Source organism: Balaenoptera musculus, chromosome 1 (genome assembly GCF_009873245.2).
Source record: "Balaenoptera musculus isolate JJ_BM4_2016_0621 chromosome 1, mBalMus1.pri.v3, whole genome shotgun sequence".
In the NCBI taxonomy this organism is placed as follows: Eukaryota; Metazoa; Chordata; class Mammalia; order Artiodactyla; family Balaenopteridae; genus Balaenoptera; species Balaenoptera musculus.
This window is the reverse complement of record NC_045785.1, coordinates 159841812-159868601: the sequence shown is the minus strand read 5'-3', so window position 1 is coordinate 159868601 and position 26790 is coordinate 159841812. Positions and strand designations below refer to the sequence as shown.

Below are 26790 nucleotides of genomic sequence, written 5' to 3'. Positions count from 1 at the left end.
CTTCCAGGCTCAGCCTTGGAAGGTTATACCTTTCTAAGAATTTGTCCATTTCTTCCAGGTTGTCCATTTTACTGGCATAGAGTTGCTTGTAGTAGTCTCTTAGGATGCTTTGTATTTCTGCGGTGTCTGTTGTAACTTCTCCTTTTTCATTTCTAATTCTATTGATTTGAGTCTTCTCCCTTTTTTTCTTGTTGAGTCTGGCTAATGGTTTATCAATTTTGTTTATCTTCTCAAAGAACCAGCTTTTAGTTTTATTGATCTTTGCTATTGTTTTCTTTGTTTCTATTTATTTCTGCTCTGATCTTTATGATTTCTTTCCTTGTACTAACTTTTTGGGTTTTGTTTGTTCTTCTTTCTCAAGTTCCTTTAGGTGTAAGGTTAGATTGTTTGAGATTTTTCTTGTTTCTTGAGGTAGGCTTGTATTGCTATAAACTTCCCTCTTAGAACTGTTTTTGCTTCATCCCATAGGTTTCGGATCATCGTGTTTTTGCTGTGATTTGTCTCTAGGTATTTTTTGATTTCCTCTTTGATTTCTTCAGTGATCTCTTGGTTAGTTAGCAACGTATTGTTTAGCCTCCATGTGTTTTGTGTTTTTTACCTTTTTTTTTTCTTCCTGTAATTGATTTCTAATCTCACAACGTTGTGGCTGGAAAAGATGTTTGAGATGATTTCAATTTTCTTAAATTTACTGAGGCTTGATTTGTGACCCAAGACGTGATCTATCCTGGAGCATGTTCCGTGAACACTTGAGAAAAAAGTGTAATCTGCTGTTTTTGGATGGAATGTCCTATAAATATCAATTAAATCTATCTGGTCTATTGTGTCATTTAAAGCTTGTGTTTCCTTATTAATTTTCTGTTTGGATGATCTGTCCATTGGTGTAAGTGAGGTGTTAACGTCCCCCACTATTATTGTGTTACTGTTGATTTCCTCTTTTATAGCTGTTAGCAGTTGCCTTATATATTGAGGTGCTCCTATGTTTGGTGCATATATATTTATAATGGTCATATCTTCTTCTTGGATTGGTCCCTAGATCATTATGTAGTGTCCTTCCTTGTCTCTTGTAACATTCTTTGTTTTAAAGTCTATTTTATCTGATATGGGTATTGCTACACCAGCTTTCTTTTGATTTTCATTTGCATGGAATATCTTTTTCCATCCCCTCACTTTCAGTCTGTATGTGTCCCTAGGTCTGAAGCAGGTCTCTTGTAGACAGCATATATATGGGTCTTGTTTTTGTATCCGTTCAGCAAGCCTGTCTTTTGGTTGGAGCATTTAATCCATTCACATTTAAGGTGATTATTAATATGTATGTTCCTATTACCATTTTCTTAATTGTTTCAGGTTTGTGTTTGTAGGTCCTTTTCTTCTCTTGTGTTTCCCACTTAGAGAAGATCCTTTAGCATTTGTCGTAGAGCTGGTTTGGTGGTGCTGAATTCTCTTAGCTTTTGCTTGTGTGTAAAGCTTTTGATTTCTCCGTCGAATCTGAATGAGATCCTTGCTGGGTCGAGTAATCTTGGTTGTAGGTTCTTCCTTTTCATCACTTTAAATATATCATGCCACTCCCTTCTGGCCTGTAGAGTTTCTGCTGAGAAATCCGCCGTTAATCTTATGGGAGTTCCCTTGTATGTTATTTGTCGTTTTTCTCTTGTTGCTTTCAATAATTTTTCTTTGTTTTTAATTTTTGTCAATTTGATTACTATGTGTCTTCACATGTTTCTCCTTGGGTTTATCCTGCCTGGGACTCTCTGTGCTTCCTGGACTTGGGTGGCTATTTCCTTTCCCATGTTATGGAAGTTTTCGACTATAATCTCTTCAAATATTTTCTCGGGTCCTTTGTCTCTCTCTTCTCCTTCTGGGACCCCTATAATGCGAATGTTGTTGAATTTCATGTTGTCCCAGAGGTCCCTTAGGTTGTCTTCATTTCTTTTCATTCTTTCTTCTTTATTCTGTTCTTCGGCCGTGAATTCCACCATTCTGTCTTCCAGGTCACTTATCCGTTCTGCTGCCTCAGTTATGCTGCTCCTGATTCCTTCTAGTGTAGTTTTCACTTCAGTAATTGTATTGTTCATCTCTGTTTGTTTGTTCTTTAATTCTTCTAGGTCTTTGTTAAACATTTCCTGCATCTTCTCGATCTTTGCCTCCATTGTTTTTCTGAGGTCCTGGATCATCTTCACTCTCATTATTCTGAATTCTTTTTCTGGAAGGTTGCCTATCTCCACTTCAGTTAGTTGTTTTTCTGGAGTTTTATCTTGTTCCTTCATCTGGTACATAGCCCTCTGCCTTTTCATGTTGTCTATCTTTCTGTGAATGTGGTTTCTGTTCCACAAGCTGCAGGATTGTAGTTCTTCTTGCTTTTGCTCTCTGCCCTCCTGTGGATTAGGCTAAGAGGCTTGTGAAAGTTTCCTGATGGGAGGGACTGGTAGTGGGTAGAGCTGGGTGTTGCTCTGGTGGGCAGAGCTGTCTTGAGCATCTTTTCATGTGACTGTTGGCCATCTGTACATCTTCTTTGGAAAAATGTCTATTCAGGTCCTCTGCCCATTTTTTAACTGCATTGTTTGGTTTTTTGATTCACATTGTATGAGTTTTTTGTATATTTTGGATATTAACCCCTTCTCAAATATATCATTTGGAAATATGTTCTCCCATTCAGTAGGTAGCCTTTTTCCTTTATTGATAGTTTCCTTCACTGTGCAAAAGCTTTTTAGTTTGATTTACTTATTTTTGCTTTTGTTTCCCTTGCCTGCGGAAACATATCCAAAGAACTATTGCTAAGACCAATAACAAAGAGTGTACTGCCTATGTTTTCTTCTAGAAGTTTTATGGTTTCAGGTCTTACATTTAGGTCTTTAATCCATTTTGAGTTTATTTTTGTATGGTGTGAGGGAGTGGCTCAGTTTGATTCTTTCGTGTAGCTGTCCCGTTTTCTGAACACTATTTATTTAAGAGGTTAAATTTTCCCCATTGTATAGTCTTACCTCCTTTGTCTTTAATTGACCATATAAGTGTGGACTCATTTCTGGGCTCTCTATTCTGTTCCACTGGTATATGCGTCTATTTTTGTGCCAGTAGCATATTGTTTTGATTACTGTAGATTTGTAGAATAGCTTGAAATAAGTGAGCATGATACCTCCAGCTTGCTTCTTCTTTCGTAAGATTGTTTTGGCTATTCAGTCTTTTGTGCTTCCATACAAATTTTAGATTTATTTGCTCTATTTCTATGAAAAATGCCATTGGTATTTTGATAGGGACTGCACTGAATCTGTATATTGCTTTGGTACTACAGTCATTTTAACAATATTCTTCCAATCCATGAGCATGTTATATCTTTCAATCTGTGTTATCTTCAGTTTTTTTCATCAGTGTTGTAGCTTTCTCAGTGCAGGTCTTTTACCTCCTTAGATTTACGTATTTCATTCTTTTTGATACAATTGTAAATGGGGCTGTTTCCTTAATTTTACTTTCTGATAGTCTGTTGTTAGTATATAGAAACACAACAGATTTTGTGTACTAATTTTTTATCCTGCAACTTTGCCAAATTCATTGATGAGTTCTAATAGTTTTTTGGTGGCATCATTAGGATTTTCTATGCATAGTTATCATGTCATCTGCAAACAGTGACAGTTTTATTTCTTCCTTTCCCATTTGGATTCCTTTTCTTTTTCTCGTCTGATGGAAGACTTCAAATACTATGTTGAAAAAAAGTGACAAAGGTGGGCATCCTTGTCTTTATCTTGATCTCAGAGGGACTGCTTTCAGCTTTTCACAGTTGAGTATAACATTAGCTGTGGGCTTGTCAAGTATGGCCTTTATTATGCTGAGGTATATTTCCTCTATACCCAATTTGTGGAGAGTTTTTATCATGAATTGGTGTCAGATTTTGTCAAAAGCTTTTTCTGCATCTATTGAGATGATCATATGATTTTTATTCTTCATTTTGTTAATGTGATGTATCACATGATTGATGTAAACACTTTTAACTCTGGTATAAAAGTTAAAAGACAGAAGTATTATGAGTAACTATAGCTACAACAAAGTGTTAACGGATAAACCATATATTTAAGATGTAAATTGTGACATCAATAACATAAAATGTCGGGGGAGGAGAAGTTAAACTACTTTTTTTTTTTTTTTTTTTTGCCATGCTCTGCGGTTTGTGGGATCTTAGTTTCCTGTCCAGGGATTGAACCCAAGCCTCAGCAATGAAAGTGCAGAGTCCTAACCATTGGACCTCCAGGGAATTCCTTAAGCTGTTATCAGCTAAAAATACAATATTATGTGTGTGTGTATACATATATATATATATATATATATATATGATGTTTTATATAAGCCTCATGGTAACCAAAAAAAAACAAAACATCCTGCAGTAGACACACAAAAGATAAAGATATCAAAGCATACCACTATAAAAATTATCAAATAATGAAGACAGAAAGAAAGGAAAAAAGGAACTACAAAACAGTCAGAAAACAATTTATAAAATGGCAATAGTAAATCCTCACCTACTGATAATTACTTCAAGTGTAAATGGATTAAATTCTCTAATCAAAAAACATAGGGTGCCTGAATGGTTTAAAAAACAAGATCCAACAATTGTTGCAAGAGACTCACTTTAGCTTTAAGGCACACAAAGGCTGAAAGTGAGGGATGAAAAAAGTATTATATGCAAATGATAAACAAAGAGAGGAGGAGTGGCTGTACTTGTATCAGACAAAATAGAGTTTAAGTCAAAAACTGTCAAAAGAGACAAAGGTCACATGTAATGATAAAGGGGTCAGTTTACCAAGAGGATATGATAATTGTAAACAGACATGTAACCAAGCACATATATAAATATATATAAGCACATATTAACTAAACTGAAGAGAGAAATAGACAGCAGTATAATAATAGTAGAGGACTTCAATACCCCACTTTCAACTATGAATAGATCATACAGACTGATAATGAAAAGGAAACAGTGGACTTGAAGAACACTACAGAAAAAGCCCTAACAGAACTATATAAAACATTATATCTAACAGCAATAGAGTACAGCATCGTATCAAGTTATTCTCCAGGATAGATCATATGTTAGGCCACAAAACAAGTCTTAACAAATTTTAGAAGTCTGAAATCATATCCAGTGTCTTTTCTGACCACAATGTTATAAAACTAGAAATCAATAACAGGAGGAAATTTGGGAAATTCGTAAGTAAGTGAAAATTAAACAACACACTCCAGAACAACCAATGGATCAAAAAAGAAATCAAAAGGGAAGTAAAAAGTATCTTGAGAAAAATGAAAATGAAAGCACAACTTATCAAAACTTACGTGATGCAGAAAAAGCCACAATAAGAAGAAACTATATAGTGATCAATGCCCACATTACAAAAAAAGTAAGATCTCAAATAAACAAACTAACCTTATACCTCAAGGAACTAGAAAAAGAACAAACTAAGCCCAAAGTTACAAAAAGGAAAGAAACAATAAAGATTAGAGTAGAAACAAATGAAATACAGACTAGAAAAACAATAGAAAAGACCAATGAAACAATGAGTTGGTTTTTTGAAAAGATAAACAAAATTGACGAATCTTTAGCTACACTATGAAAAAAAGAGAGAAGTCTCAAATAAATAAAATCAGAAATGAAAAAGAAGACATTACAACTAATACCACAGAAATAAAAAGGATCATAAGAGACTATTATGAACAATTTATATGTCAACAAATTGGCTGACCAAGAAGAAATGGATAAGTTCCTAGAAACATACACCCTACCAAGACTGAATCATAAATAGAAAATATGAACAGACCAGTAATGAGTAAGGAGATTGAATCAGTAATCAAAAACCTCCCAACAAAGAAAAGCCCAAGCCCAGATAGTTTCATTGGTGAATTTTACTAAATATTTAATGAAAAATTAATGTCAATCCTTCTCAAATTCTTCCAAAAATCAAAGAAGAGGGAACAGTCCCAATCCCATTTTTACAAAGCCAGCATTACCTCAATACTAAAGCCAAATAAAGATACTACAAGAAAAGTAAACTACAGACCAATATCTCTGATGAATACAGATGTAAAAATTCTCAACAAAATACTAGGAAATTGAATTCAACAGCACATTTAAGGGATCAGACACCATGATCCAGCAGGATTTATTTCTGGAATGCAAGGATGGTTCAACATACAGAAATCAATCGATGTGATACAGCACATTAACTGAATGAAGGATAAATATCATATGATCATCTCAGTAGATGTGGGAAAAGTTATTTAACAAAATTCAATATCCTTTCCTGATAAAACTCTTGACATAGAAGGTACAGATGGAAACCTCAACATAATAAAAGCTATATATGACAAACCCACAGATAACATCATACTCAACAGTGAAAGGTTAAAATAGTTTCCTCTAAGGTCATGAACAAGGCAAAGGTGCCCACTCCCACCACGCCTATTCAACACAGTACTGGAAGTCCTAGCCAGAGCAATTAGGCAAGAAAAAGAAATATAAGGCATCAAACTCAAAAAGGAAGAAGTAAAACTGTCTCTGTTTGCGGATGATATGATCTTAGAAAACCCTCAAGATGCCACTAAAAAACTGTTAGAACTAATAAATGATTTCAGTAAAGTTGCAGAATACACAATCAACATACAAAAATCAGTTGCGTTGCTATACACTAACAACGAACCATCTGAAAAAGAAATAAAGAAGAAAAATCCTATTTACAATAGCTTTAAAATGATCAAGTACTTAGGAATAAATTTAACCAAGTAGGGGAAAGCTCTGTACACTGAAAACAATAAATATTGATGAAAGGAACTAAGAAGACACAAAAAATAGAAAGATATACTATGTTCATGGGTTGGAAGAATTTTAAAATATCTATACTAGTCATAGCAATCTACAGATTCAATGGAATCCCTATCAAAATTTCAATGGCAGTTTTCAAAGAAATAGAAAAAAGTCCTAATATTTATATGGAACCACAAAAGATCACATATAGCCACAGCAGTCTTGAGCAAAAAGAACAAAGTTAGAAGCATCACAGTACCTGATTTCAAAAAATACTACAAACAAAGTTTTAGTATTCAAAATAAGATGGTTGGCAATAATAACAGACATGCAGACCAATGGAACACAACAGAGAGCTCAGAAATAAATCCACACAATTATGAACTTCATCAAAGATGCAAGAAACAAACAATTGGAGAAAGGATAGTTTCTTCAATAAATGGTACTGAGAAAACTGGTTTTCCACATGTGGAAGAATGAAATTGGACCCTTATCTTACTACATATACAAAAATCAACTCAATATGAATTGAAGATTTAAATGTAAGACCTGAAACCATACAACAATCAGAACAAACCATAGGGGAAAATCTTCTTGACATTGGTCTAGGCAATAATGTTTCAGACATGCCACCAAAAGCACAGACAACAAAAGCAAAAGTAGAAGACAGGATTTCATCAAACTAAAAAGCTTCTGCACAGTAAAGGAAACAATCAACAAAGTGAAGAGACAACCTATGAAATGGGAGAAAATATTTGCAAACCATCCCATCTGAAAAGGGGTTAATATCCGAAATATATAAGGAATTCAAACAAATGAATAGCAAGAAAACAATTTGATTGTACCCTGTTGGTGGAAATGTAAATTGGTACAACCATTGTGGAAAACAGGACAAACATTCCTCAAAAACGTAAGACTAGAACTACCATATTATCCAGCTAATCTACTTCTGGGTATATACCCAAAGGAAATGAAATCAAGACTCAAAGAGATATCTGCACCCCCAGGTTCATTACAGCATTACTTATAATAGACCAGATATGGAAAAAATACAAGTGTCTGTCAATGGATGAACAGCCGAAGAAGAGGTGGTACACATATAAAATGGAATATTACTCAGCCATGAGAAAGAAGGAAATCCTGCCTGTTGTGACAACTTGGATGAACTTGGAGGACATTATGCTAAGTGAAATAAGCTAGACAGAGAAAGACAAACACTGCATGATTTCACCTTACATGTGCAATATAAAAAAAAAAAAATTTTTTTTTTAAGTGAAACTCATAGAAGCAAAGTAGTATAATGATGGTTCCCAGGGACTGGTGGGGGCAGACGGGGAGATGTTGATCAAAAGGTACAGAGTTGTAGTTATGTAGGATGCATAAATCTAGAAATCTAATGTACAGGCATGATGACTATACTTAATAATACTGTATTGAACACTGAAAATATACTGAGAGTAGATTTCAGTTGCAGTCATCACACAATAAACGGTAACTATGTGAGGAGATATGTTAACTAGCTTGACTGTTGTAATCATTTCACTATGTATATCAAACCATCATGTTGTACACCTTAAATATGTACAATTTAAATAAATTAATTAATTAAATGAAATGTAAAATACTGCTGTATACAAGGTTATTCAATTATTTAAGAAAATTGAAGGTAAGGGTACCTGTCTAATGCGAGTATCTTCTAACTGCCCTCCCACACACACTGTATTTTTTTAACCACTGTGACTAACTTTGCACAAAATGTAGATTGCATAAACAGTGGCATATCAGAGTTTCATGCAAGAAAATAAGTGCATGGCCTTGCAAGAATTCTGCCACATTCCATACTAAAAAGCAGGTTTCTGTTTCCAGTGTTGTCAAGCTTTAAGGATAATAATTTTATCATGGTTTAAAGAAACATATAAATTGTTATTATACATGTTATTAAATGACAAGGATATACTTTGCCTTAGGCACACAAAATATTCAATAGGAAAACAGTATTTAGCCATATTCTAGATAATCGATTTTTAAACTACTTAAAATACGTCCTTATTAATTTCACATTACTAGGATAAAGAACTCATACTGAGAAAACTATCTATTCCCAAAGAGTTGGAAGAAGAATGACAGGGAAATCAGGGCAGCCCTAAGCACCCATCCTACTTCCACTATGTATTAGCTGTACCTGAGGCACATCTGTCAATCTCTTCACCCCGCAGTTTCCTGATCTGTAATCTGGGCGCTCTCTAACTTACAGAATTATTGTGAGAATTAAATGAGATAGTGAATGTAAAAGGTAGGTGTGCTCCCAAAGCTTATCCTGAAAAGAGGTTTTACTGTCACTTGAATTAAAAAGGTCACAGGAATCATAAAGCACTTCTGAGACAGTGTGCTTTTACATTTTTTTTTTTTCATTTTGAAGAAAACATTCAGAGCAAAGTGTAAATAAAGGTAATGAAGCTCATATTGCTAATGTCATGGTGAATAACAGGAATTATAAAAACTACGTTGGAGTATTAAATTGCTTATTTATTAGTCACCAATATAAGTTTGAACATGATTAAACTTATTTTTAATAAAGACAATAAAGAAAATAAACACTAGCATAACCATGAGTACTCAGAAAGATTAGCATATTGTGAATTGATACCTTTATAATGTACTAAAACATTTTAAAGTAATAGTAATCAAGCATTTATGACATAACATGGAAGTTTCAGTATTTTTCCATGTAGATTTCAAAATAATTTTTATGTCATTACTTCTCATGTCATGTGGTCTTACAAAAGTTTTGCTTGAAAAAATTAAGAATATATCATCAATTAATACAAAAATTTCTTCTAAATATATTAAAAGTTTTCTGGTAAAGATATATTTATAGTTACTGAGAAAAGCCAAATCAAAACATGTATCAGCACATATAATTTCACCTTAATTACAAATTGTCATTCAATATAAAAGAGCTTTCTTTTACTAGATATGAATCTACACATCCACACGGGAGCAAAAAATTCTATTTATCTTCATCTGTGAACGTCAAATGGGCTATAGTTAAAACACCCCATTAAGCAATTTGGTGATTCTATTTATAAGTATATGTAGGTGGTGACAGTCAATCATAGGCCTTCATTTAATTTAATATCTGTCAACTTCATCAAGCTCTAAAATAGGCATCATAGTTTACATGTACCTATTGAGGTTTTACATTTAAAAAAAAATTACTTGTAACTGCCTTGGGCCAGAGATTAGAGGAATTACCTTAACTGAGAGATTGTGTTCAATTCATCATATCACCTGAATTTTGTGTCAGTTTTGACACAGAGTTATTTTATTCAGTTTAGAATCTGTCTCTGATAGTTGTCAAGAGACACACCTGTGGGAGAACAGTACTAGTATCCTTTACCCTAAAACATTAGGAATGCACCCTGACATAATTACTCATAGTATTCTTCTTTAATAATCTAGCATTGATCTGCCATTTGTTAATATACTGAAGGGATATTAACTGTTTCTCTGCATGACAGGGAGAATGATATGACTAGATAATTTAAAGGTAAAAATCTCATACCTTAGGTAGTAATTAATCAAGATAATGAAAAATTATCACAGGCAAAATGGGGGTTGAAAAGATGCTACATAGAAGATATCAAGGCCTAGGTAAAGATAGCAGCAATGACTATACTTAGGATAAAATAGTGAAAGTAATCATGTAAACTAAGCTGATGGGGATGTTTGGGGATGGGAGAAGGGTTATTTAAAGGCTTAATGCATTTCACCCCTATGTTCATAGCTGCACTATTCACAATAGCCAAGACATGGAAACAACCTAAATGTCCATCAACAGATGAATGGATAAAGAAGATATGGTGTATGTATACACACATACACACACACACACACACACTACTCAGCCATGAAAAAGAATGAAATAATGCCATTTGCAGCAACATGGATGCAACTAGAGATTATCATACTAAGTACGTCAGAAAGAGAAAGACAAATACCACACGCTATCACTTAGATGTGAAATCTAAAATATGACACAAATGAACCTATCTATGAAACAGAAACAGACTCACAGAGAACAGACTTACGGTTGCCAAGGGGGAGGGGGCTGGGAGAGGGATGGAGTGGGAGGTTGTGGTGAGCAGATGTAGGCTATTATATACAGAATGGATAAACAACAAGGTCCTACTGTATAGCACAGGGAACTATATTCAGTATCCTGTGATAAACCATAATGGAAAAGAATATGAAAAAAAGAATGTATACACATGTATAACTGAATCACTTTGCTATACAGCAGAAATTAACACAACATTGTAAAACAACTATACTTCAATTTTTAAAAATGAAGGCTTAATGCATTTCATATACTGCATACTACTACTCAAGAGTATAAGGAGGCTATCTTACATGCAGGTTTGTGGGGCTTTAGAAAACAATCTGCTTTTCGTTCATGCTGTTCCCTCTGCCTGGTCTGTCAGCTTTTATAGGGCAGGGGTATGATTAACCATTGTGACATCAATACTGAGCACAGTGCCTGACACAGAGCAGGTACTTAAAATACTTCTTGGGAAAAAAGTTGGTTAAATTTGAGTAGGTACCATGGAGTATACTACAAGCCCATATTCACTATGCCACTGGATTCTCACAACAGTATAAAGTAGGTATTAGAAATTATAGACGAAGCAATTGAAATTCATCAGAGATTAAATGAGAGCCTTGGCTCTGAAGTCAGGTGCCTGGGTTTGAATCCCAAATCGACTGCTTTCTAGTTCTGCAACTCTAGGCAAGTCAACCTCTTAATTTTCCTACCTGTTAAACGGGGATACTGCCCTGTACAGACTCTTCTCAGAAATTACATTTAGATAAGAAATAAAGTAAGAGACACTGCTATTCCATGACCTCTCTTCTTTCAACTAAGAACACTGAGCTTTTTGAAGAAAAGTATTAGGAAAAAATACTACATTCACTGCTTTCATAAAAATACTTTCCTTGACCCAGTTGTCGAAGGTCCCTTTCACTACATTGAGGCTAGATCTAATAACGAAATCTGAGGAAAAGTTATACCAGGATTCAGAGACAATTGCTGAAACAAACCAAACTCCACCACTTCCTTCAGAGTGAACCATCACCCCTTTCTCTGATTATGTTTCATCTTGCTGAGGCTGGCAAGCAGGAATTGTTCTGAAGAAGCACGGCTGGCAACATACTCAGAGAAAAGGCAAAGTATAGTGAGTCAAACATGAAACAGAACTTTCCTTTAAACACACATTAAAATTCAGAAAAATTCAAATAGCATGGTTTAACAATCAGGCTCAGTCTGAAGTCAGACTGCCTGGGATCAAATCCTGAGAGTGTCACTTGTGAGCAATATGATATTGGGCAAGTTACTTATCTCTGTGCTTTCAGATTCCTCATCTGTAGATTGAGGCTAATTGTGGTACTTAGTAAGGCTCTGGAGAAGATTAAATGAGATATCTCATACAAAGCATGCATCATGGTGGCAGTCATACAGTAAGTGCTCAACAAATACTCAAGAACTTTTGTTTAAAACTCAGCAAGCTGCAATCAAATTAACTCTGTATGTCCATACCAGTGAGTTTGGAACTCTATGAATTTGTTTTGGTGATTTTTTTTTTTAATAGGTAACATAAAACCATTTTAACCATTTTGAACTGTACAATGCAGTGACATTAATTACATTCACGATGTTGTACAGCCATCACCACTAACCATTTCCACAACTTTCTCATCACCCCAAAAACTCTGTACCAATTCAACACTGGCTCCCCATTCCCCTCCTGCTCCACATCTGGAATCCTCTGCCACATCAGTAAACAAAGGATGTTGCGGACATCAAGCCATTAGCCACTGCAGCTGCCCAGACGGTGAGCCCTGCGGGGACTCGGGATGGAGACCAACGAGCTGCCTGCCACCATCACCAGCCACTGCAGCGGCCCCCCAGTGGTGCACCCCGATGGGACTCAGGATGGAAAAAAGCAGGATACTGGCCCTAGATAATTATGATGCATATCAAAGGAATGATTTCAGTGAGCCCAGACTCTCACATCTTCCTGTACATAGAAAAGGACTAAATTCATTAACTTGAGATGTCTGGTTTTTCTTTAATTAACAGTCATCTTTCCATGTTCTGACTAGCTGGTTTTTGTTGCAGAAACTGCTGTATCTCCTGGCTTTTACTTTACCTCTTGGGAACAGCCACTCAGAGCTATCTGAGAGGCTGCCTCCTGTGTTTAGGTCTTCAGAAAGTCTGCCAAATTAAACGTTCTCAACTGCTAGGTTCTGCCTTCTTTTTTCTCAGTCGACACCTCTACTCTACTTTCTGTCTCCATGAATTTGCCTAGTCTAAGTACCTCATATAAGTGAAATCAAACAATATTTGTCCTTTTGTGTCTGGCTTGTTTCACTCAGCATAATGTCTTCAAGGCTCATCCATGTTGTAGCATGTATCAGATTATCACTCCTTTTAAGGCTGAAGAATGTTTCCATATATATGGTTTTTTTCCATACATTTTGTTTGTTTCATACATTTTGTCAATGGACATTTGGGTTGTTAACACCTTTTGGTTTCTGTGAATAATGCTGCCATGAACACTGGTGTACAGGTATCTGAGTCCTTACTTTCAATTACCTTGGGTATATGTCTAGAAGTAGAATTGCTGAATTAAATGGTAGTTCTATGTTTAACTTTTTGAGGAACTACCAAACTGTTTTCCTGGAGCTCTACTGCATTTAAACTCCTTCTCAACCACTGTATCCTTATGAGGCTTCAATATTTAAGCTTTTTGCCCCCTCCATCTCTAAAACAAAGATAATATCACTTCCCAAAGATTGAGGTGATGTTTCTTAATCAACAGCATCCCTATCTAAAAAGGTGCTATCAAACAAAAATATGAAACAGTAGTATTCTTCAGAGCATTTTAAATCTATGCATCTGGGCATAGCTCTTGCTATTGGAAACCCTAAAATTAAAAGGCATTGAGTGATATAAGCAAAATCATGGAGTAGGCAGCTCCAAACCCCCATCCCTTCATAGAAATATTTAAAAAAACAAAAAAAAAACAACAAAAAAACTAGAACTACCGAAATCAACTTTGTCAGAACCCTGGAAAAACAGTCACAGGTATACAGCAACAAAGTGAATGCTGAATCAAGAAAAAGGCATTATAAAACTGGTAGGCGAGATTCGTGGCATATTAAAACCCTTGCCCTCTCCAGCTCCGCAGCAGTCTTGAAGACAGCAGCACCCTCCCTATACGGGACGCTGGTCTCTGGTTCCAAAGGAAGCAGGGCAGATCTTACTTGAAAATTATTGTTTGTCTATTCGAACCTGTCTGGGACTACCTGAAGGACTGATGCAAGGTGTTCACCTCTGTTTCACCTAACTCAGAACCCCCTCAGAGCAGAAAAGCAGCAGGCTTTGCTGGCAAGCATTACTTATACCAAGTGCCCCTAAAACCAAGTTCTCTTGCTGAGTTTAAGATCAATCTCTCTATGCAAAACTTCATTCCCTTTCTTGTCCTCTCTGACCTCAATCCTGTGCTAACTGAACACAAACATACCAGTCAGATGACTAAAATTGCTGTTGCCTATAACAGTATTATTAATGTACTAAAATTACTATTATAGATATCATCATTAACATACAAACTCAAGTTGTTTCTCTAAGGCAAGATAAGCTAATAGATTTCCCGAAGCTGTGGACCACCTGGCCTGAAAATTGTAAACCAGAGACATACTGACTCCTGAAACACTGACTAAGAAATGTCACAAAATGACAATCCCAGCCTCTCTTTCTTCCCCTAAAAAAAACAAAACAAAAAACAAAAACAAAAAAACCCCATAACTTAAAGACCAAGTTGAATTGGATCTAAGACTTGGTTCCCACTCCCTCACTTGGTGCCTTGCAAAAAACCCTTATTTTACTGCAAACACCAGCTCTCAGAGTTTGTGCCGGAGTTTCTGCTGGGGGCACAGAAGCCCTTGCTTTGTTACATTATCAGGTGATCAAAAAATCTGCAGCCATCTGGGGCAAAAAATTCACAACTGAGGCATACAATAGACTGCTAAAAACCAGGGAGCAAAGGCCAGGGATAGAGTTTCTTTGGGAAATCAGAGCATTCAAAAGCGCTGGCATATACTAGGGAATTTAGAAAGTTACACATATGCCCAGGCCAGGATGCATGCTTAGAAGGGACGGGAGAACACCTTAAGCTTTCCCCACTGGATGAATAAGCTCAGTGGCAGCAGGAAGTGAAGGCTGAGGCAGAATTGTAAACGGCCTGGCTAAGTGTTAAAGGAAGGACCTAAGCATAGAGCCATAAGGAATGGAAAAGGAATACAAACCATGACTTCAATCAAGAACAGCCAACCTTAAGAGGGAGAATATAATTTCCAGAGTTACCACATTATAATATTCAAGTGTCCAGTTTTCAACAACAAAAAGTCACACAGCATACAAAGAAACACTAAAGTATGGCCCATTCAGAGGAAATAAACTGACAGAAGCATCCTTGAGGAAGCCCAAATGTTGGATTAGAAAAACACTTTAAATCACCTGTCTTAAATATGCCCAAAGAGCTAATGGAAACCATGGACAAAGAACTGAAGGAAATCAGGAAAACAATGTTATGAACAAAATAAGAATATCAATTAAAGAGATAGTAATTATCAACAGAAGTGAAACAAAAACTCTGGGACTTAAAAATACAGTGATTGAAATGAAAACGTCACTAAGGGGATTCAACAGCAGACTTGAGCAAGCAGGAAAAAGAATCAGTGAACTTAGTAAGATGTTAAAGAAAAAATGTTGCCTGCCATATCAGTAAACAAAGGATATTGCAGCCATCAAGCCATCACAGTGCAGCTGCCCAGAAGGTGAGCCCTGAGGGAAGTCAGGATGGAAAGAGGATGCCCACCCTCTAACAGTCAGCCACTGCAGCCACCCCAATGATGCACCCAGAGGAGACTCAGGATAAGAAAGCACAGGATACTGGCCCCAGAAAGCTGAGGTGTATATCAAAGGAATGATTTCAATGAGCCCAGACTCTTGCATCTTCCCATTCATAGAAAAGCGCTAAATTCCTTGAGATGTCTGGTTTTCTTTAGTTAACAGCGATCTTTTGATGTTCCGACTACCTGGCCTTTGTTGCAAAAACTCCTACGCATCCTGGCTCCTCCCTTACCTCTTCAGAGCAGTTCCTTAGAGCTATCTGTGAGGCTGTCTCCCGGGCTTAAGTTCTCAGTTTTGTCGCCAAATAAAACTTAATTCTCAACTGTTAGGTTGTGCTTTTTTTTTTTTCCTTTCAGTTGACAAAGATAATTATCCTATCAGACAACAACGCCCAATCTAGAAAACAGTGCTACCACTTGGAATGTCTACTAAGTGCTTCATTTCATCCTTAGCCATTAATTTATAAGGAGCCAGGCTGAGAGGAGTCAGGTCGCTTGCCTTAGGTCACAGGGCAGCTTGACTGTGGCCTGAGCTCCTAACCACAGACCTGTGCTGCTCCCTCTAAGGGCAGAGGCTGCCACCTGAGGGCACAGGAGGAGAATGTGCCATGCAAAGCAAATGGTAATTATGCTATAATTACATAAGATATCCCTTTGACCCCAGGTCAGGTCAGAAGGAAGCTGGCTCATTTTCAACTTTATCTCTCATAATACTAGTACGTAGTGTTGAGGAAAAGGAAGGAATATTTCCTTTTAACTGCTTAAATGTGTTTAGCCAGCAACTGAAGATATTTAAATGTTGAGCACTCTTCTCTCTATTTTCATGGCACTGACTTGAACCTTTGAGAGAGGAAATTTTGGAAGGAAAAAAAAAGGAACAAAGCACAGAGAGTCTAGCATAGGAACTACAAAACCATGTATTAAAATTTATTTCTGATCCATTTTCCAAACTTATGGCCAAGATATGCATGAGCATATGCAGGTGATTTGAGGAATTTAGTTATGCAATGGCTCAAAGAAACATAATATGAAATTACAGCAATGAAGGCATTTTTTTCAATGTCAATATAAAGAAGGAAAGACATCAAAACAGCCACAACTTAATTTTAGGCAGCGTCTTGAAAATTACTATTAATACCTCAGGACTGTTTTGGGGGATGGGACTCAAACAAGGATGAAAGACCACTACTTTCACTAGCTAAATCAGTCATGTTTAAAGTGTTTTAGTAGGAATGTGCCATCATAGCAGACTCTGACATAAACATTCAAAAGATTATCCTTATTTTCTTCTCATATGCCACAAAGGGCACTTTTCTTGAGTGGAAAGAACAGCACTTCTTACAGCTTGTTTGCGTTGCTGAGCCCTTAAAGAAGCAGAGCTCTAATTATTCGTTAGGAAATTTAATGAGCCACACTAAGCCAATGTCTAGCTCTACAAGCTTACCTGATTATTTAAGCACCTCTGCCTCCAGCCAGACTGTCCTCAACTCAAAAACCATTATTTATTTTCTCCTTTCATATAAAAGGTTTACTTAGTTAGGATACACATTTGTCTGAGTATCCTAAACTCAATATTTAGATTTTATATACAGCAGACCTGAAAAAGCATTTCAAGAAATGAACTTCACGAAACTCCAAGGGAATTTGACAAACGCATGCCCATGAGAGCTCTCATAGACTGTTTAAGGGCAGAGTCTGAGAAATGGGGAATGACTGCTAATAGGTAAGGGATTTCTTTTTGTGGTGATGAAAATGTTCTAAAACTGACTGTGGTAATGATTGCACGGCTTTGTGAATATACTAAAAATCACTGAATTGCTATATACTTTAAACGTATGAGTGAATTAGATAGTATGTGAATTATCTCTCAGTCAAGCTGTTAAAAATTTATTGGTTTCAACTATACTTCAATAAAAAATTTTAAAATATTATTGATTCATTTTCATTCATTTTTAGGATATTTACCTAAAGCTACACCAGATTTAACCACAGTGAAAACGTGATGTAATGCAGCTTGAAACCCTGCTCCATTCTCTTAAGAAAAAAAAAATTCTTGTAACCTAATGCCAACTGGACTTTTCCTGGGGACAAGTTCCAGGTTTTAGCAGGTTTACAGAAATGCTGCTTCCAGAAAACCAGTAAATAATGATGTCCCCTAATACTATTGCTCCAATTTTTTCCCCTAGTACTAGCTTTTGGATATATTAAAAATTACTACAAATTAAACTAGGTAAGCATTAACAGTGAATAAATTCACCTTAATGTATGTTTCCAAAAAACTGTTGAGAGGGCACCCACCTACAAAAAACTTATTTCTGGTTTGGAATTGAATATCATGTTTTATATGTCATTTCATTTCACATTTGAGAAGCTACTCTATTATTAGAAAAGTACTTATCTGCTAATTTTGTGAAACTTTATTTACTTAGGATCTTAGAATTAAATAGTAAAGAGTAAATATGCCCATAGATCTCTAACCATAAACTCTGTGCATTTTTAGTTTTGACATGAAGAATGGATTAGCAAGAAACAAGATGGGGGACACCTTTAGGGGGCTTTTGCAGTACTCCAGCTAAAGATGATGATTAAAAACAAAAATGTACCAACGTACCGCTTACACATGAAAAACTCTATAGATACACTGGAGGTGAATTACCAAATTTTAATTGAGTTTAGACTATACCATTTCTATTCAGAAATCTGAGAAATTCACAGCTCAGAAAGGAGTTTTATAGATATATGTAGACGAACATCATTATTACACAGATGAGGAAACTAAAGTACAGAATGGTTAAGTCTCACCAAGTGACCCAGAACCAGAAGTAAGATTTGAACTTAGGTTGTACAACTCCTAATTCAGTTTTCTTACACTCTTAAACTCATTTTATTAAAGATATATAAAATAATTTTTAAAATAATCTGTATAAAGGCTGCCCCTTTTATAAATCATATATTTCAAATGCATAAGGGGACAGTAATTTTATACATATCTGCTCACTGATAATCACTGAATAACTTGAAATTAAATAATCACACCTAGGGTAACTGGAATAGGTCATGGAAAGAAGAAATAAAAGGAGCCATGAATCTTGAAGCTATGACTGACCCTTACATATATGCAACTAGGTCTCAGTTCTTAAAAACATCACTAGATCAGATTAGAAAGGAACAAATAGCACTTGAATTATGGTTACTGAATAAATCAATTTATATACAGATAGCACTGTATATATCATCTGTTTACACTTAGTTCTTTTAAGAAAATGCTTTCATATCTCTTGTCAAAAATTTTTTAAATTTGCTTTAAGTCTACTAAGGAAAAGCAAAGAAAAAGGGATCCATTAATTGGAAAGCCAAATGAGTTTAATGAGTTACATTAAAAAGTTATCAAACTGCCCGATTGAATAAACAAGGATTGATTTGTAGAAACTGGAAAGTTTCATATTTTACTGCAAATAAACAAATACAAATAAAAAATAGGATATGGACAGACTGGCTATGTTTCTAATCAGCCAAAGAAGCAGAAGAGAGGAGACACTCCATTTTGTTCACTAGAGCAGCTGCTAGTGTGGGTAAAGTGGTGCTACACTAAAGAGTCCCAGTCTAGGGTGTCAAGAACTCTCTAGAGACAAATGGTTCTGATCAAAAATAACCAGAGGCTGCCTCTTCCCAAGGGTGCCCTGTGATTCAGGCAAAAAAGTCCACAGCTCCAAATTTTAACTGCCAAATTACAAGCCAGATGAGAAATACTGTGATTTACTTTGTAACCAAAGTAATATAAAGCTAGATGTCTTATTCAACATTGTTAGATGATGTATATTATTACATGTTAATGTTTACCACTCATCTACTAAGTGAGATGGAAAGATCCTATAAAGAGGTTGAGTAAGATTGTACTAGCCCATAAACTCACAGGGTAGAAATCAAAGCCAAAGTGATGAAAGAAGGAAACTTTTAAGGCTGATATTGGTAGAAAATGGTCTAATATATAAAGGAAGGAGGCTATATATAGATATATTTAAAGCACCTAGTGAGAAGACAGGTACAAAGAATGTCAATTTCAGCACATTTATTACATCAGAATGCTGGGAACAGCCATAAAGAAGTGGTTAAATACTTTATGGTACACCCATATAATGGAACACTATAGAGACATACATCACATGCACGGCATACCACACAGCTGTATCTGTATGTGCTATCACAGAACTAGTTCTGGAATATATTAAGAGAAGAAAAGCAAGAAGCAGGACAATACACACAGTATGGGATGGAAGACTTTATTCTTAAACAATAGTCTAAATAATTTTTTAAAAATACCTTGTGGTATCTTCTTAACAGTGCCTTTTTTGCTTCTTGAACTTCTTTTTCCAGGTATTTTTGGGTCCTTTCTCAAGAAGTCCTGTCCATCTTTGGGGCCTTCACAAGCAGTGTTTTCCAAGTTCTCACTTGCAGCCACCTCACAGCTTGATGTGCAGCTTTCATTATTGTTGAGACTGTCCGGCTCAAACACTTCAGGTTTGCCCATTGCACTGTCACTGCTGGTCAGAAGCTCATGCCCATCCCCATCCCCATCAAGCTGATTTTCATTTTCATCTGATGCAGAGGGCAAGCATGTTACAATACTTTCCACACCATCACCAGGATGACATCCATCTTGTGGTTCTATCTGCAGATTATATGTAGGAGTTTCGCTGTCATCCATTAGAGCATCTTTTGTTGAACCGTTTAAGTTTCATTAAAGTCCTTCAATGTCTACAATAACAAAAAGAAAAAACATTCATTTTTTAAACTCTGGATTTTCACTGATCTTTGATTTTCCTCTTCTCCTGGGTTGTTTTACTGTAAGTAGGGAAGAGAGAAATGACTAAGGCTTATTCCTACTACTTCTATCCCACTTACAACCCTACCCCATCTCACCTAGTTCTTGCTTGAATACAATGGTTCTAAACCCTGGCTGCATGTTTATTGCCTATGGAGCTTGTCAAATTTCTATCACAGACCTCTGAAATCTAAATCTCTGGGGATCGAGCCCAAACACTGATATATTTTTTGAAGTTCTCTAGATTATTCTAATGTGCATCACGTTGGGACCACTGCCTTGAAGAAAGAAATTAATGGTTAAATAAGGTTGTCTGCTAAAACCAATCACTCATGTTATCCCTGGATACTTAACAGACAAGTGAAAGTTACTTGTGTAAGTTGTTATATGGCCAAACAGCAGCAATATTTACAAATGAAAACATTTAAAAATAGTTTTAAAATAAATTTTTTAAAAAGTATATGGGGGAAAATTCAGGTAGCATATATTTATACTATATTCTCATTACATCCTTACTTCCTAAAAATAAGCCCTGAAAAGTACCTTAGAATTGTCAACAGATTCCTTTTATACAATTAAAAAAAAAAAAAGAGGGCCATGATTAACTCTAGGCTATTTAGTTTAAGACTTGGAAAAAAATCTCAATCTACTCCAAGAATCCTTCTAACATTTTAAAGATATACAAAATAGATTTTAAGCCTTGTATCAGTCATGTTTTACACTCTCTTCTCATCCAAAAGCATATTACATTTTAAGAAAAATCATGCCAGCCAGATTTAGATATTTTTATGCTTGCCAAGTATTACTTTGGATTTGAATGAAATATAATATTTCAGCAATTTTGAGAAAAACTCAGTGATAAAGAATTTTGTAAATTCTTCAAACGAATAAATAGAAATGTTTATTTGCTCTTTAGAAAGTCAGTAAATATATACAGTAAATAAATATATATTTAAGTAAAGTAAAATTTTTTAAAAAACAGGAAAACAAAGTATAAAACAAAACATGAGCTCTGCACTGACTGTATCACATGCTTTCAACTATTTTGCAACTGGAATATTTTATTTTATTCAGACATAAAAGTACTGCTTGTCAAATATAAAAATATCTAAATCTGGCTGGTATCATTTTCCTTAAAGTATATACTATATAGCTCCACTAAGAGGTATGTAATATGAAAAGTAAAATGATTTAACTTGACTATAATAACTTAGTTTAGACCTAAATGAATTCTAACTAGAGTATAATTTTTAATTGAAAAGTAAATTTTTAAAAAAATAAATTTATTTATTTATTTAATTTATTTTTGGCTGCATTGGGTCTTCGTTGCTGCGTGCAGGCTTTCTCTAGTTGCGGCGAGCAGGGGCTACTCTTCATTGCGGTGCACGGGCTTCTCATTGTGGTGGCCTCTTGTTGCAGAGCACGGGCTCTAGGCGCACAGACTTCAGTAGTTGTGGCACACAGGCTCAGTAGTTGTGGCTCGTGGGTTCTAGAGCACTGGCTCAGTAGTTGCGGCACACGGGCTTAGTTGCTCCATGGCATGTGAGATCTTCCCAGACCAGGGCTCGAATCCGTGTCCCCTGCATTGACAGGAGGATTCTTAACCACTGCGCCACCAGGGAAGTCCCAGTAATTATTATTTTAATAAAGTGTCTTCAAGATCTCTATTATGAGAGAATCCAAATTCAAATGAGACTTTAAAAGTGCCATGTGGCTAATATGGTGGAAACAACCCAAATGCCACTGACGGATGAGGAGAGAAGCAAAATGTGATATATTCACGCAATGGAATATTATTCAGCCATAAAAAGGAATGAAGTTCTGATACATGCCCCAACATGGATGACCCTTGAAAACATTAAGCCAGACACAAACGGGTAAATACTGTATGATTCCACTTATGTGTAATTTTATAATAGGCAAATTCATAGAAATAGAAACTAGATTAGAGGGGCTGAGGGCAGGGGAGGGAGTTACAGCTTAATGGTTACAGAGATCTTGCTTAGGGTGATGGAAAAGATCTGGAAAGAGACAGGGGTGATGGTTACACAACAGTCTCAATGTAATCAATGCCACTGAATTATATACTTAAAAATGGTAAAAATGGCATATTTTCTGTCACATATTTTTTATCACAATAAAAACAGTGAAAATTTTATGTGGCTATGTAGGAAAAATGTCAGTCCTTAAAACTGGCAACAGCCTCAGTTGTTTTCTAATTTAAATAACCAAATTATTTTCTAGCATGTATTTGCAGTTGAAAATATAAAGGTTTTACTTTTACCTGAAAGAGACACAGAGATCTCATGCCAAGGGGGAAGGAAGAAAGCAATCTACAGAGCCCCAAACAATAAGAGCTGCCTCTTGTTGAGTCTCTGTCATGTATTAGAAGCCGTGCCAGGCACTTCACATACCTTATTTCTAATCCTCCAAACAAGCCTACGTGGGAGTGTTCACACTGTGTTTTAGATGAAGACTCTGAGGCTTGGAGAGGCAAAAATAACTTGTTTAAAATCATATTCTTGGAAAGAAGTGGAACTGGATCTGAAACCAGGTCTTCCTGATTTGAATCCTGTGCAGTTCGGCATAATAGCTGAGAACACAGGCAGACCAAGGGTCAAATTCTGGCTCTGCCATTTAACAAACTGTGTGGTGACCTTAGGCAAGTTACCTAGCATCTCCAAGCTTTAGTTTTCTCTTTGTGAAAGTGGAGAATTGTAATACCTACCTCGAAGAGTCATTTGTGAGGCTTAGACAATATGGCAGGTAAAGCAGTTAGCAGAGTACTTGGCCCACAGTAAATGCTCAAGAAAAGTTAGCCATTATTACTGCCCAAGAAATCTTAACAGATTGGCCTTAAACAGCAGTAGGTCTATTCAAGCAGGTCTGTAGCCTTACTGAAGGTTCAGAAACAGAGTTTTTCTAGACCTCCTGGAAATAATTAGGTTCCTGATGATAGACTAATGTTAACCAGCATCATTTGAGAATGCTGAAGTATTAATTTATGATAAGGGATATCTCAGCAAGTTCCTGGAATATTTAATGGTCTGTTCTGTGCACCATTTCAGATGATGAGGATGTCTAGAAATTAGTGATTAAGGGATTTCCCTGGTGGTCCAGTGGGTAAGACTCCGTGCTCCCAATGCAGGGGGCCCGGGTTCCATCCCTGGTCAGGGAACCAGATCTCACATGCATGCTGCAACTAAGAGTCCGAATGCTGCAATGAAGAAGCCCGCATGCCACAACTAAACATGCCGCAACGAAGATCCCATGTGCTGCAACTAAGACCCGGCCCAGCCAAATAAATAAATAAATATTTAAGAAAAAAAAAAAAAGAAATTAGTGATTAAGCCTCCTTGGTGAGTATAAAATTACAGATCACACTTCGCAACTTTAATGAGTATCATGTACCAGTTAAACTCTTCAGACCAATACTCTTATTCAATTCTCACAATTACTCTAGCAGATAGGTAATTTTTAGTCCTATCATACTAATGAAGAAACCAAGTCTCATATCCCATCAAGGGTCAGCTAGTAAGTTCAAAAATAGAACATGGATCAGTTGTGATCTTGAGGCCGTACTCTTTAACAATTATGCTTTATGGACAATGGGGTAAAAGTATCAATAACTTAAAGAATATTTCACTCCAGCTGTGGTATACCTCAGTGAAGAATCTCTACCCTACAACAGAGGACACATCTCTAATAAACATGAAGTTCAAGTTCCTGGAAGTTCTCTCTTTCCCTGGGAATTGCTAGATCCACACAATATACAATTTCTTAAATAGTCCACCTTCTTCTGTTGAGAACTTTTTTTTAAAAAGACATACTAATATACTATTTATGTTAAATATCTATTACCAGTAAAGTAGGTCTTCCTTTCTTTGGGCCTCAAGACATTTTGCCTCCTATTATTTTGTGATGATGTAATTAGTTTAATTCTCAAAAGGCTACTTTGTAAACTACTTTCTAATACTAATACTTACAGGTGTGAATCTCCTGTAATTATTCTTAATAGACACTGACCAATTCTTCATGGCTTGGCTCAAAAGTCACTCCAGTTTGTCTTCCCTGACTTCTCCATTCCAAAAGACATAATGTATTCCTCTATGGCACTCTGTACCACGCATAGAGCCCCTCCCAAATACAACTCTCTGCACTGTATATATTTGCATATGTGTCCTACCAGATTTAAGCCATTTGAATACCCATAACCCAGCCATAGATAATTTTTATTCTTCACAATGTCTAGCTCTGGGCCTTATACTTATCATATATATGAAGGAGTAGAGGGCTTATTTTCTACAGTTTCTGTCTTCAAAGGAGAAAGGCACATGGATTTCTATACACTCCTCTGCCCCTACTCTGAGAGGTAAAGGAACCTATTACACCATATTTGGCTTCTATCTGCATTCCTAACACATTTCAATTGGAACACTTTAACTTAAGCAGTAGGATAATATTCTTAATGGGATTTGAAATTAGTACAGGCCTACTGCTTTTGGAAACAGTTATAAACAAATACTATTTTTGGAAACAGTTATAAACAAATACTATTTTTGTCTCTTCTTCCTCCTCTTTCCTTTCCTTCGATGCTATAACAACAGCATTTAAAAAGGTTCATCTTCATGTACACCTGTATCTCGCTATATGAAAGCACCTATGCAAGAGAAAAATCACAGGCAGAAAGAAGCCCCAGTTGATACATAGTATTTTTAAATATGCCCTAACATTATATGGGACCTGGAGGTTAGAAGTACAGTAGAAAAGGCATTCTAAGTTATTTGCTATATCTAAACTGTATGTCTATTCTATAAGAGTCCCTATGGCTGTACCAATTATCACAAAAGAAACAGCGAGGGCTTCCCTGGTGGCACAGTGGTTAAGAATCCGCCTGCCAATGCAGGAGACATGGGTTCGAGCCCTGGTCCGGGAAGATACCACATACCACAGAGCAACTAAGCCTGTGCGCCACAACTACTGAGCCTGCGCTCTAGAGCCCGCGAGCCACAACTACTGAACCCACATGCCACAACTACTGAAGCCCGCATGCCTAGAGCCCGTGCTCCACAACAAGAGAAGTCACCGTGATGAGAAGGCTACACACCTCAAGGAAGAGTAGCCCTTGCTCGCCGCCACTAGAGAAAGCCCACGTGCAGCAATGAAGACCCAACACAGCCAAAAAATAAAATAAATAAATTTTTTTAAAAAAGAAAGAAAAAGAACAGTGACACAGTACAATCACTGCACAGCACTGACTCAGGCATATTTTGCCTTTCAAAAGCATGATAGTAAGTGCTGCCCAAGTTTCCAGCCTCTTGTGGCAAAACAGCATACCAAATATGTACATTGTATAAAAGTTATTTGACATGTTGACTCAGTACGCTTAAGAATTTCAAGCAAACTATTCAAGCTGAAGAATTTCAAGCAAACTATTCAAGTAAGGCTCATACAAAAGTTGAAAAACAAAACTTTGAGGAAGAACATTCAAATATAATGAAGTAACAGACTAACAAAGAGAAATCTACATTTTGTCAAAAAAATAATCTCACTCCCAGGTATGATTTGACTTCATTTTTGATACATCTTAATGCATTATGTGGTGACATTAAACATCAGGTGTTACTGAAATTAAAAAATTAATGTATAGGAATGGTTAAATATATAATATTACACAATTATTTTATTAAAATGCTTTAAGAAGATTCTGAGTGCCATTTTTCTGTAATCCAAGTAAATTAGGCCTAAATACTATACTTTTACCTTCAAAAGAAGGCAAGATTCTTCTTAAGAATTAAGATGCAACCCCAAGTTTAAATTTGATGACTTAATAGTCAAGCCAAAATTTAGAAGAAGATAGTTAGCAAATAACGTATTCTGTTAACCCTAAATTCTAATCTGGCTACTCACAGTTAACTCAGAATTGAGGAAGAAAGTCACCACACTCATATGTTGTGTTTATGATGGTAACTACATATCACTTTACATTTTGTCATCTTACTCACTTGACGTGTTCCAATACTACTTATATCTCATTGCTAAATCTATAGTTTTCTGTGATTAAGGTTTTGTTTAGACATATGTACCTGTAGGCAATATTCAGTATACCAGCAATAAAAAGCATACCCCAGAAGAATGATTCTCAAAAATTTTGCAGCCCAAAATAAACAATTCATTTTTCATTGAAATCATGTACATACAAAATACGTAT

General features: G+C 36.0%; 1 protein-coding gene across 4 annotated transcripts in view; it reads right to left on the bottom strand.

The window, feature by feature from the left end:
- CNST (consortin, connexin sorting protein) overlaps positions 1–26790 on the bottom strand; it is a 128224-nt gene that overhangs the window by 56762 nt on the left and 44672 nt on the right. For 2 of the 4 annotated variants that reach the window (XM_036849445.1, XM_036849446.1), the window contains exon 2: positions 20078–20512. The exons of the other annotated variants lie outside the window; for them this stretch is intronic. In XM_036849445.1, the coding sequence (XP_036705340.1) occupies positions 20078–20462 (385 nt within the window). In that variant the 5' untranslated portion in view covers positions 20463–20512. The remainder of the gene's footprint in view (positions 1–20077; positions 20513–26790) is intronic. 4 annotated transcript variants of the gene reach the window in all.